The 12454-nt window shown below is 54.5% G+C and overlaps 5 protein-coding genes across 5 annotated transcripts; 1 reads left to right on the top strand and 4 right to left on the bottom strand.

Moving 5' to 3' along the window:
* Positions 1-144: 144 nt before the first annotated feature.
* On the bottom strand, positions 145-3252 carry B0H18DRAFT_1209596 (uncharacterized protein; the record flags this gene model as incomplete). Its single annotated transcript, XM_048036322.1, has 5 exons — positions 145-1018; positions 1077-1420; positions 1472-1843; positions 1915-2842; positions 2896-3252. 5 exons carry the CDS (start codon positions 3250-3252, stop codon positions 356-358), a joined length of 2664 nt encoding a protein of 887 aa, XP_047895792.1. The 3' UTR covers positions 145-355.
* Positions 3253-3967: 715 nt separating this feature from the next.
* Positions 3968-4724, bottom strand: B0H18DRAFT_1117158 (uncharacterized protein; the record flags this gene model as incomplete). The annotated part of the gene is made up of 2 exons (XM_048033534.1): positions 3968-4543; positions 4596-4724. 2 exons carry the CDS (start codon positions 4722-4724, stop codon positions 3968-3970), a joined length of 705 nt encoding a protein of 234 aa, XP_047895791.1.
* Positions 4725-5067: 343 nt separating this feature from the next.
* On the top strand, positions 5068-5969 carry B0H18DRAFT_1103252 (uncharacterized protein). The gene is made up of 3 exons (XM_048032576.1): positions 5068-5153; positions 5209-5496; positions 5552-5969. Exons 2-3 carry the CDS (start codon positions 5472-5474, stop codon positions 5890-5892), a joined length of 366 nt encoding a protein of 121 aa, XP_047895790.1. The 5' UTR covers positions 5068-5153; positions 5209-5471; the 3' UTR covers positions 5893-5969.
* Positions 5970-7066: 1097 nt separating this feature from the next.
* On the bottom strand, positions 7067-8938 carry B0H18DRAFT_1147619 (uncharacterized protein; the record flags this gene model as incomplete). Its single annotated transcript, XM_048035706.1, has 4 exons — positions 8376-8938; positions 7979-8322; positions 7309-7926; positions 7067-7114 (listed from the first exon to the last, which is right to left on the bottom strand). Exons 1-4 carry the CDS (start codon positions 8788-8790, stop codon positions 7067-7069), a joined length of 1425 nt encoding a protein of 474 aa, XP_047895789.1. The 5' UTR covers positions 8791-8938.
* A 797-nt stretch (positions 8939-9735) lies between these two features.
* B0H18DRAFT_930880 (uncharacterized protein) lies at positions 9736-11601 on the bottom strand (the record flags this gene model as incomplete). Its single annotated transcript, XM_048041717.1, has 5 exons — positions 9736-9811; positions 9873-9963; positions 10016-10326; positions 10383-10561; positions 10874-11601. Coding segments are annotated over 5 exons (1383 nt in total), but the record flags the coding sequence as incomplete, so codon positions are not given.
* Positions 11602-12454: the final 853 nt, after the last annotated feature.

The raw sequence follows: 12454 nt of genomic DNA, 5'->3' as shown, positions 1-12454 counted from the left end.
TCGTTCAGATAAAGGCGGTTCGAACAAGAGGAGGGGGTCTCCGGGCGGCGGGAACGAGGAGACGCGTTGAGCCGCTCAGGTCGCGCGGTGACGCCACAGACGCGGCGGGTACGCTCGATCACGTGGTGGTACCTCAGCGCGGCGGGTGTTGTACAGGTCAATGTACTTACTAGTACATGTCCGTTCCGGTCATTGGTATATAAGTTGATGGGTTGTATTGCAGCGCAGAAGTCCGAGAGTACATAGATAAGCAAAAGTCGCGAGACGGAGAGGGCAGCGGCTACATTTACGGCAGTCTGGACAGAATATACTCGTCGTACACAACATCACATATCGAGGTGAGGACACACAATACTTAGTTTTCCTCTCCTGAATCGCTCACTTCGAAGCGCAAGGGGCTAGGACGACCTGTCTGCACCCTCTTGGGAGCAGGCGGAGGCATTGCCCATGGATCAGGCCTGACATTGTTCGCGCCTTTCCTCTGCTCCGCTTCCCGGGTGCGTTTCCTGCCCTCATTCGACGTGCGAGATTCATCGCCACTAGGGCCGCCAGCCGCGGCAGACTCATGCTTCGACTTCGAGGTGTCACTATCGTTTGGAAGCTTGAACGGTAGGGCGTGGTCGTTCTCCGGCCAGGATGGATCCGCAAGGGCCTCGTCGAACAAAGCCAATACGCTCTCGTACGTCAGAGGGACGACAATCTTGGAGGGGTCGACATATGTGGGCATATTCTTGTAGCAGAGGATCTTGAACTTGCGAACGAGTGTGGTCAGAGGCGCGTTGTCTTTGATTCCCCAATTCATGGACCTAGAGAGAAACCTCGCTTTCTTCGCCGCGCTGTCCTCTGCATCCTGTGCGCCGAATACCGAGATAAACACGTGGTAGGGCGGACAGCTTGTGTGGTTCGTGTAGCGCAGAACAACCCACAGCAAGAGCCAAAAGAATGACTCCAGGTCGTGGCGAACGTCATGGGCGACATACGTCTCTAGTATCTCGATGGCCATGAAGTAAAGTGTGCCCTACAAAGACGGTTAGTCTAAGTAGCTGGCCATTCAAACGCTAACTCGGAGCACGCACTGTTCTTTCCTTCATCCTCATTCTAGCTTCCCACTTCTCTCGGGTCTCCTTGTTGTCCTGGCCCAAATTGTCTTCTTTTCCAGGGCCAAGGATGGGGGTATCTATCTCAGGAGGCGCAGGCCGTTCAAGATGAGGCAAGTTCTTGTTGTACACGTCGACGAACTCCTTCCAGCTTGCCTCACTGACCGGCAAGCCTGCGTGTTTCAGCGCGGATTTCCAATCGAAGCCGTAGTCCAGGTCGAGCAGAAACCCAACGAAGAAACACATCCAATCATCGACAATCATGACATTTCCCTCGCTGATGTCACGATGAATCGTGCCTGCAAGATATGCCTGGCGATGTCCTGGACGTGAATGAGCGCCATTGACCAACACACGCAGCGAGGAAAACATACCGTGAATTGCATCTCGAAGGGTCCTGACGACTTCCTTTGTCGACTTGAAGCTCGACAGAGGACGACCTACTGTCCTCATCACCAATCGCATATGGCTCCGTTCGTTGTACTTCGCTTTCTTGCTACCCCTCAGCCAAGCACAGACCGTACGATGATAGACGTCGTATGCAGGCGGTCGATCTGCACTGCTGGCGACCAGATCGAGGTCTGCATCGCTTACCTCCGAGTCGGAGCCTGATGAACTGCCCAAACTCGAGAGGACCTTCGCTGCTTCACGTGCGCCGAGGTCTTCGCCGTATACCACGTCCGGTAGGCCATACAACTCTGTCACGCCGATGTCGAGCGACGCCGCCACCACCATCTCCTCCAATTCTTCCGTGAGTATGGGTGGCCTTCGTCATCCAACTGGAACCCGCCATCAGGCAGCGAGGGTTTATCCGGACCTGGCTCGTCGTTGCAGTGCATGAAAACGTAGTCTTCGATCATCTCCCACCACGGCCGGTTGCTAAACGCGTCGCGAATGTGGCCGTACAGCACATCTTCACGATCACGAGCCAGTTGTCTCCAGGCTTCCTTGATAGCGCAGAGCTGCCACGTCCCTTCCTCAAGCGCGTCCCAGACCATCGTCGATCGCGAGAACAGCCGTGGGTTCAGGAAGCGAAGTCGGTAGAGTAGATATCTCGTTGCGCCCACCTCCAAACCGTCTTCGTTGTACCGTATCACGGTCATCCATCGGCACGCTTCCTTCTCGTCCTCCGTGAGACGGTCCCTCCCCGTCCTGGAGCATTCCTCGTCGACCAGCTTGATGTCCTCATCGGTAACTCGTCGAAGCGATGGATCCGCGCCAAGGACCATATCGGTGAACGGTGCTCCCGCTAGGCCTCCAGCGCGCGCTCGCTGATGACAGAACCGCCAGATTAGTTCATGAAGAGGCCAGGGATCCTTCTTGATATCGAACGCTTGGGAAGCGACTCCCGCTGCGTGATCGAAGCGGTAGATACGAGCCATGCTGTCGTAAATGCCGACGATGTACACGAACAGCATGCCATGCGTCAGCATGATGTTCCTCGCGCTCTTTGCGATTTGCGTGAGTACGCCCGTCGCCAACTTGCCGTGTTTCAACCCATAGTCGCCAAATGGGTCTTCGTGTTTTCCTGGTTTGATCTCAAAGACCATGGAGATGCTTTGCCACGTACGTCCCCCCGTATCATCGTCTTCGCCCGGGAACGACATCAGGATATCTGGCATTGTGTAGTGGTGTTCCTCTTCCCACTTCGGGAACGGGAACTTCACGCTGCATCTGCTACCATTGGCAAACAGGGGCTTACGCTGGTATTCGAACTCGCCAACAATGCTCTCGAGTGCCTTGATCTAACCAGAGAGTCAGACAAGACTTCCCGATGTGGCAACGCAGCTGAACATACCTGAGCTGGGTACCTTGCGGTCTCCGGTCCCGAGGAAGGGACGTCTGCAAAGACAGCAGCTGGATCGGACCACGGACGCGAGCCACCAAACGGATTGTCGAACGGAACATAGACGTCAAAGAAATCCTTGATATCCTCATCGAAGAGGCTGATTTTGCCGTCGATCTCGGCCGCCCAAGACTCCTTGTTCACTTCGCTCGACTGGAGTGTTTGCTTCTTCTGGGTGATCGAAACGTTTGACTTCTGTATGCGCGGTGTTCCGTACATGTCGTGTGCAAGCGACGGGGTAGAAGAACTGGGTGAAGTGCTGGACTCTCCAGTCCGGGATGATGAGGACCGCGACCTTCGAGGCGACATGGCTGCTCTTTATACGAAGCAAGACCACTCAGTTTGATGAAGAGCAGATTCCAAAAACGTAGCTACCGGTGGAACAAAACAATGATATGTCCGACTTTGGTAATTTCCGTACGCTGTGGTCAAACCGAGGCCGGGATGGACGCGCAGAACTGCGCAGAAGTGAGCTGAAACGAACACGCGGCGTCTGCTTTGTTCTTTGTGCGACTAATATGGTAGAAGATACGGCCGCTGGTAAGCAAATCGTAGGCTGTGCGGGAGCAGGCGGGAGCGAAGGTCGGTCGAGGCTTGCCGCGTGGTCGTGGTCGAAGGTTGAAATGAAGCGCTGTGGCTGCGAGCAGGCCAGCCACAGACGCGTGTGCACGCGGCCACGTGATGGTGCTTCGACTCGTTCTCCTCAGTCTGACGATCTCTCCACTCGAAAGGTGTTGACGACGCGCCGACAATGGACACTACGGCCTTTGCCGGGGGAACATGCTACGGCGTTTTATGAGCAGCCGCGATCTAGTCTCATGGAGATCGCATTGCGCAATATATATTCGAGAGTACATGCATGGGGCTCAGCAGGAGAATTCGAGAGTACGACGGTTAGTCTTGAGAAAATACAGTATCCGTACACCAAGGCGCCGCATCCACAATCATTTCCCCCCTTCATTCGAGAACTTCAGTCAGATTCTCCGGGCTCAAAGTTGAAAGAAGCGAGAGCCTGACAATCGACCTATCGCCGCTTGAGAGCACGTTGTTGCATTCTGGCAAATGGGTCGTCGTCGTCAATTCGGTCCATGTCGTCAGCTTCACTCGTGCGTTCCTCGTCCTGACGCGATCCTGCAGAGCCGTCTTGCCCCGGCTGCGAACTGTTGACATTGCGTGGAAGCTTGAATGGCAGCGCACTGTCGTTCTCCGGCCATGACGGATCCGCAAGCGCCTTGTCGAAGACTGCCAACACGCTCTCGTAGGTGAGAGGGATTGTCGCTGATGGTTTACCGCCCCTCATCATTGGCATGTTGTCGAAGCATACTTCTTTGAAGTCGCGGATGAGAGTCGTCAGCGGCATGTTATTTTTTACCTCGAATGCCGTCCAGGTCTGGAGGAACTGTCTCTTCCTTGCCGCGCTATCCCATCCCTCTTGCGTACCGAAGACTTCCAGGTAGATTCCGTAAGCAGGATAGCTCGTATTACTTGTGTGTCGCAGAACGACCCACAATAAGAGCCATAAGAACGACTCCAGGTCGTGGCGAATATCGTGTGCGCAATAGGTCTCTAGGATTTCAATAGCCATGAAATCTAGCGTACCCTGTGATGTCGATCAATATCGTTACGAAATTATATAGTAGCTTCAGACGCACCGTCCTTTCCCTCATCTTCGCCTCCAGTTTTGAAGTGTCTGCGCTATGAGAGCCGAGGAGAATCGTCTGTTTGGGCGGCGCATGTCGCCTAATACAAGGCAGACTTTCATTGTACTTCTCGACGAACATCGTCCAGTTTGCCTCGTCAGCCGGCTACCCCACCTGCTTGAGCGCGGCCTTCCAATCGACTCAGAGCCGCCATAAGTAGTCAAGATCAAGAAGGAAGCCAGCGAAGGAGGCTGTCCACGTGTCGCAAATCATCACATTGCCTTCGCTGATGTCTCGATGAATGACGCCAGCGTGGTATGTCTGCCTATGTCCTGTTCGCCAAATAACATGTGAGCGGGACAGTGAGTATGCAGCTGCCAGCTGGGGAGACGTGCAATGATAGCATCCCGGATGAATCATCCACAACATGCACTGGATCAGTCCCGCCCTTCGCAACTCACGCGATCCTCGTGACCTCATCGTCATTATCGAGGTCCTTCACTTGGTGACAGGAATCGTCTGTGATGCGAGACAGACCTACTTTCCGAGGCCAATCCTTGACCGCGGATCGTAAGCACTGCAAAATTTCAGTAGAATGACTTACTGACCAAGTGTTCGGTGGCAGAAGCGACTTCCGTCGATGTACAGAGGCCACCGCCGACGGACTCGGACTTAGGCTTCGTCATACCCCGAATACTAGGATTGGATGGTCTGTTCCACCACCACATACCCTATGGAAGTCTCAAAGGTGCGCAATACGCTGCAGGGCTCTTGAAATGGGTGGGACATCACGGCGAGCACAGTCAGTGGTCGTATAAAAAGAGCAAGGCTGGATGATGATGCAGAGTCTGTGTTCATCCAACGCATTCTCTCAACAAGATAACCAAGATGTTGTCTCCCAAAGTTTGGTTCAGTGAGCAGACACCGTCGTCACGCCTTTGCAGATAGCTCATGATCAGTGCTCACAGTTACTGGATCTTCTACTAGTAGCGGGTTTGGCCGGGAACTAGTGTTGGGAAAGGGCGATACCGCCGTCGCCACGCTTAGAAACCCACCGGACGTCGCTGATCTCGCGGCCAAGTACAGCTCCGACCAATGTCTGGTCATCAAGCTCGACGCGTACGTGTCCGAGCCGCAGGAGGTTACGTCCGCGTTCCATGACGCCGTGCAGAAGTTCGCCGAATACGGCATCCTTGCGGAGGTGGAGGGAACACCTGAGGAGCAATCGCGCGCGATGTTCGACGTGAACTTCGGGGCCGCGAATGTCAACAGGGAGGCCGTGCGCATCTTCCGCGGCGTCAAGCCATAGGGCGGCCGGCTGCTGCAGATGAGCTCGGTCGCCGTCTACACCAGCTCTGCATCCTTGGGTCAATACGGTGCGAGCAAATGCGGTGAGTGTTGAACCAGGGTGATCACATGTCTAGACCTGACAATCTTGTACGACCAGCATTCGAGGGCCTGAGCGAAGGGCTTGCCGCTGAGCTGGATCCCGATTGGAATTTAACGGCAAGCCCGGATGCAAATCATCGGCATCGAGCGTCCGGTTGATATGTCGTCGTTGCAAATCACTGATATCGAGTCCGTGGGTTTCAGCACGTCAGATCGCGGAGTATCTTCCGCGTGGACCCTCAAGCCGACGCTAGCACCGACCATCGTCAGGAAGCATCTGACAAGCGATAGCTACCCTCGGGGACGCCGTCAGCTGCTGGAGCGGTAGACGTGATCTACAAGATAGCCACGCTGAAGGGCCGTCCTCTGAACTTCCCCGTGGGGAAGGATACCGTTGGAGCGGCCATGAAGAAATCTAGCAAACTGCTTGCAAATGCGGAATAATTCGCGCCGTGATCGGGGCAACCTGACCGTGGCTGCCTGAAGACAGCGACGTGTCGTCGGAAGGAACAACAAATAGATTGTATATACGAAACTTCAGTCGGAGAGCTCATACCGATGGGTGTGAGGCATGATTGTGTACCTGTGGCGTATTGTGAGCACTGAGCAATGACGGTCACAGTATAATGGAGATCGCATATTGCAGAGCATACATTCCTTGCATACATGAATGGCTATTCGAACTTAAGAGTATAGTGCGGACAATCCTGAGAGGATACTTGTACGCTAAGACACCACGTTCGCAATCGCATTTCCATCGTACGACCCAAGGCCGTCGCCGTTGTCTGGCAGATTCCCCCGTCTCGAAGCGCAGAGGGCTGAGACCCTGTGCCCTCTTGGGAACAAACGGAGACACTGCAAAGGCCAGACCGTTCTCGTCCTCGTCCTCGTCCTCGCCATCATTCAATGAACGCGATCCTTGCCGTCAGCTCCCATCGTGTGCCCTTAGGCCCGTCCTCGCTCCGACGCGATCCCACAGAGTGACCTTCAAGTCCGATCAGGACTGTGGACTGTTGCCATCGTCTCTAGTAATATGTAGCCGTCACACACGGAGGCTTACCCTGCTTGCGGCCCCGGTACTTAGTACTCAGGCCTCAGGCTTGAAGATAGTGCTCGACTAGTTCCCTCCATGTCCGATCCGGCTATTGGTGTATAAGTTAATGGGGTGATATTGCAGCGCAGAAGCCCGAGAGTACATAGATAAGCAAAAGTCGCGAGACGGAGAGGGCAGCGGCTACATTTACGGCAGTCTGGACAGAATATACTCGTCGTACACAACATCACATATCGAGGTGAGGACACACAATACTTAGCTTTCCTCTCTTGAATCGCTCACTTCGAAGCGCAAGGGGCTAGGACGACCTGTCTGCACCCTCTTGGGAGCAGGCGGAGGCATTGCCCATGGATCAGGCCTGACATTGTTCGCGCCTTTCCTCTGCTCCGCGTCCCGGGTGCGTTTCCTGGTCCCACTCGATGTGCCGGACGACCCGGACTCATCGGCGGCAGACCCATGCTTCGATTTTGAGGTGTCGTCATCTTTCGGAAGCTTGAATGGCAAGGCAGGGTCATTCTCCGGCCAGGATGGATCCGCAAGAGCCTCGTCGAACAAAGCCAAGACACTCTCGTACGTCAGAGGGATGATATCCAAGGAATCGCCAGGCTGGGCCCTGTGACAGAGGGTCTTGAACTTGCGAATGAGGGTGGTCAGCGGTTTGTTGTCCCTGATTTCCCAAAACATGGGTCGATTTAGAAACAAAGACTTCTTTGCCGCGCTAGACGTTGCATCTTGTGCGTCGAAGACCGAAAGAAATAGCTGGCAGGACGAATGGTGTGTGTGGCGCGTGTAGCGCAGAACCGCCCAAAGTAAGAGCCAAAAAAAAGACTCGAGGTCGTGGTTGACATCGTGCGCGACAAACGTCAGCAGTATTTCGATGGCCATGAAGTAGAGTGTGCCCTACAAAGTCAGTCAGTCAATGTATTCGGTCGCAAAGACTCGTGATACGTACCGTTCTCTCCTTCATCCTCATTCTTGCTTCCCATTTCTCCCGTCTCGTCTTATTGTCCTGTTCCGAGTCAGCTTCTTTGCCAGGGCCAAGGATGGGAATTTCCAATTCAGGCAGCGCGAGCCGCTCAAGGTGAGGCAGGCTCTTGTTGTATGCCTCGACGAACTCCTTCCAACTTGCCTCATCGACCGGCCTGCCTGCGTGTTCCAGCGCTGCTTTCCAATCGAAGCCATAGTCCAGGTCGAGCAGAAAACCAACGAAGAAACACATCCAATCATCGACAATCATGACGTTTCCCTCGCTGATGTCACGATGAATCGTGCCTGCAAGATATGCCTGGCGATGTCCTGGACGTGAATGAGCGCCATTGACCATACACACGCAGCGAGGAAGAACATACCGTGAATGCATCTCGAAGGGTCTGACGATTCCTTTGTCGACTTGAAGCTCGACAGAGGACGACCTACTGTCCTCATCACCAATCGCATATGGCTCCGTTCGTTGTACTTCGCTTTCTTGCTACCCCTCAGCCAAGCACAGACCGTACGATGATAGACGTCGTATGCAGGCGGTCGATCTGCACTGCTGGCGACCAGATCGAGGTCTGCATCGCTTACCTCCGAGTCGGAGCCTGATGAACTGCCCAAACTCGAGAGGACCTTCGCTGCTTCACGTGCGCCGAGGTCTTCGCCGTATACCACGTCCGGTAGGCCATACAACTCTGTCACGTCGGTGTCAGCGACGCCGCCACCACCATCTCCTCCAATTCTTCCGTGAGTATGGGTGGCCTTCGTCATCCAACTGGAACCCGCCATCAGGCAGCGAGGGTTTATCCGGACCTGGCTCGTCGTTGCAGTGCATGAAAACGTAGTCTTCGATCATCTCCCACCACGGCCGTTATGGTAGTAGTTGCAGACGTTTGTCAGCAAACGAGAAGCTGTGCAGGAGCGAAGGTGGGCGAGGCTTGCCGCGTGGTCGTGGTCGAAGATTGAAATGAAGCGCTGTGGCTGCGAACAGGCCAGCCACAGACGCGTGTGCACGCGGCCACGTGATGGTGCTTCGACTCATTCTCCCTCAGTCCTGACGATCTCTCGGATCTCCGCTCGAAAGGTGTCGATGCGCCCACAATGGACACTATCTGTGGCCTTTTTATGTTTATCGAGACCTGCCGGGGGAAAATGCTACGGCGTTTTATGAGCAGCCGCGATCATAGTCTAATGGAGATCGAGAGTACATGTATGGGGTTCAGCAGGATAATTCTAGAGTACGACGGTCAGTCTTGAGAAAATACAGTACTCGTACACCAAGGCGCCGCATCCGCAAACATTTCACCCCTTCATTCGAGAACTTCAGTCAGATTCTCCGAGCTCAGAGCTGAGAGAAGCGAGACTCTGACAATCGGCCTGTCGCCGCTGGAGAGCACGTTGTTGCATTCCGAATGGATCGTCGTCGTCGTCCTCCTTCTCCTCAATGCCGTCCATGTCGTCAGCTTCCCTCGTGCGTTCCTCGTCCTGACGCGATCCTGCAGAGCCGTCTTGCCCCGACTGCGAACTGTTGACATTGCGTGGAAGCTTGAATGGCAGCGCACTGTCGTTCTCCGGCCATGACGGATCCGCAAGCGCCTTGTCGAAGACTGCCAACACGCTCTCGTAGGTGAGAGGAATTGTCGCTGATGGTTTACCGCCCCTCATCATTGGCATGTTGTCGGAGCATATTTCTTTGAAGTCGCGGATCAGAGTCGTCAGCGGCATGTTATCTTTACCTCGAATGCCGTCCAGGTCTGGAGGAACTGTCTCTTCCTTGCCGCGCTATCCCATCCCTCTTGCGTACCGAAGACTTCCAGGTAGATTCCGTAGCAGGATAGCTCGTATTACTTGTGTGTCGCAGAACGACCCACAATAAAGCCATAAGAACGACTCCAGGTCGTGGCGAATGTCGTGTGCGCAATAGGTCTCTAGGATTTCAATAGCCATGGAATCTAGCGTACCCTGTGATGTCGTTCACTATCATTACGAAGATGTATAGTAAGCTCAGACGCACCGTCCTTTGCTTCATCTTCGTCTCCAGTTTTGAAGTGTCTGCGCTATGAGAGCCTAGGACGGGAATCGTCTGTTTGGGCGGCGCATGTCGCCTAATACAAGGCAGACTTTCATTGTACTTCTCGACGAACATCCTCCAGCTTGCCTCGTCAGCCGGCCACCCCACCTGCTTGAGCGCGGTCTTCCAATCGAAGCCATAGTCAAAATCGAGAAGGAAGCCAGCGAAGGAGCTGATCCGCGTATCGCAAATCATCACGTTGCCTTCGCTGATGTCTCGATGAATGATGCCAGCGTGGTATGCCTGCCTATGTCCTGTTCGCCAAATACATTGTGACCGGGATAGTGATAATGCAGCTGGGGAAACGTACCAATGATAGCATCCCGGAGAGCATGAACAAGCTCCTTCGTCGATTTGAAAGAGGACAAAGGCCGGCCAACCGTCTTCATTATCACCCGCATGTGGCTCCGTTCATAGTAGTTCGCATTTTTCGGGTCCCGTAACTGACCGCAAATGGTGCGATGGCCGTACACGGGTGGCCGATCAGGACTGCTCACCACAATACCGGTGCTGCCACGGTTACCAGCAGCGTTGCTCGAGTCCGGACGCAGAGCTTTGCTCGCCTCGCGCGCTCCAAGATCATCGCTATACGATATCTCCGGCAGGCCATACAGCTCTGCGACAATGGGATCCAGCGCTGCGTCGACCAGCATCTCTTCTAACTCTAGTGGGAGCATAGAGCAGCCTTGTTCGTCTACCTGGAAGGGTCCGGTCGGAATTGATGGCTTCTCCTTAGGCCCATCGTTACGGTGCATGAAGACATGATCCTCGAGCACTTCGTGCCATGGTCGATCTCGAAACGATCCGCGAATTCGGTCGTACAAAACATCCTCGCGATCGTGTTCAAGTTGTCTCCACGAGTCCTTGATCACGCAGCGCTCCCACGTTCCCTCCTCGAGCGCATCCCAGACGGCCGTCGCGCGCGAAAAGAGTCGCGCATTGAGAGAGCGGATGCGATAGGCTAGGTACCTTGTCGTTCCCACCTCCGTTCCGTCCTCGCTGTGTCTTGTTACTGTGATCCATCGGCACGCTTGCTTGTCGGTCAGCGTGAGCGATTCTGTACCCATCTCCGTGCACTTCTCTTCTGCAAGCCTAAGATCATCGTCCGTAGCTCGCTGAAAAGACGGATCCGCGCCAATAAGCATATTTGTCGGAGGTGCGCCAGCTACTCTGGCACCTCCTCGTGGCCCTTGGTAGTAACAGAAACGCCAGAGCAGTTCGTGGAGAGGCCATGGCGTCTCCTTGAAGTCGAATGATCGTGAGACGACGCACGCTGCATGGTCAAAGCGGTAGATCCGAGCGGTGTCGCCGTAGATGCCGACGACGTACACAAAGAGCATCCCGTGCGTCGACAGGAGGTTCCGCGCGCTCTTCGCAAGTTGCGTCAGTGCGTCCGTCGCCTGCTTGCCGTACCGCACACCGTACTCGTCAATCGGATCTTCGCCTCTGGTACGCTTGATCTCGAATACCATTGAGATACCATGCCATGTCCCGGCCCAACCCTCGTCTTGTTCACCGGGAAACGACATCAGGATGCCTGGCATGGTGTAGTTGCGCTCGTCTTCCCATGTGGAAAACGGAAATTTGACGCGACATCTACTGCCTTCAGCAAACAAGGGTCTGCGTTCCGGCTCAAACTCTTGCACAAGGCTCCTCAGTCCTACTAGCTGTGAGAGACTGTCAGATACTGCGAACCGGCGGGAGATCGACAAAGCATACCAATTCCGGGTATTTCGCAGTCTCTTTGACATCAACAGGGACAGCCTCAAATACGTCAGATGGGTTACCCCATGGACGGTACCCTGGGAAAGGCGTGTCGCAGGGGATGTATTGTGTGAAGAAATCTGGGAGTATCCTGTCGAAGAAACTGATCTTGCCGTCGATTTCGGCGGCCCAAGTCTGAGAATCCCTATTCGCTTCGCTTGAGTAACTGATTTGATTGTGCTGTGTGGTTTCGGTGTTGAATTGTACTTGAACAGTTGTAGCTTGCATGTTGGTCGCGAGGAATGTGAGGTAGGCCGAGATGCACGCGCATTGAACGTCTATTTCGATCTTTGTGTGACGGATTTGAAGCTGTTTCAGTGGAGTGTGAGTCGTGCGGCAGCGAAGGGTGGCTGAAGTGATGTGCTTAATGTTGAACGTTGGTATAAAGGCTTCAAGCACTATGCCGAGTAAGCTGTGGATACGAACAACTTTCCAGCCACAGACGTGTGCTGGCGCTCGGCCACGTGGCAGGCAGTTCGGGTAAAATTACCCAATCAGGAAGGCGTCGGGCCACCGATCGCTCTCCCGATCCTACACCACTGTTGTAGCGCTCGCATCCTCGTGTTGGCCGTCACGGTCACGGTACTGCCTATACGTCGGCAGATCGACAAGCGTTCT

The sequence above is a fragment of the Fomitopsis serialis genome (genome assembly GCF_022376445.1).
Source record: "Fomitopsis serialis strain Sig1Antser10 chromosome Unknown B0H18scaffold_18, whole genome shotgun sequence".
NCBI classification, from domain to species: Eukaryota; Fungi; Basidiomycota; class Agaricomycetes; order Polyporales; family Fomitopsidaceae; genus Fomitopsis; species Fomitopsis serialis.
Note: the sequence above shows the minus strand (reverse complement) of the source record. Positions and strands in the feature narration are given on the sequence as shown.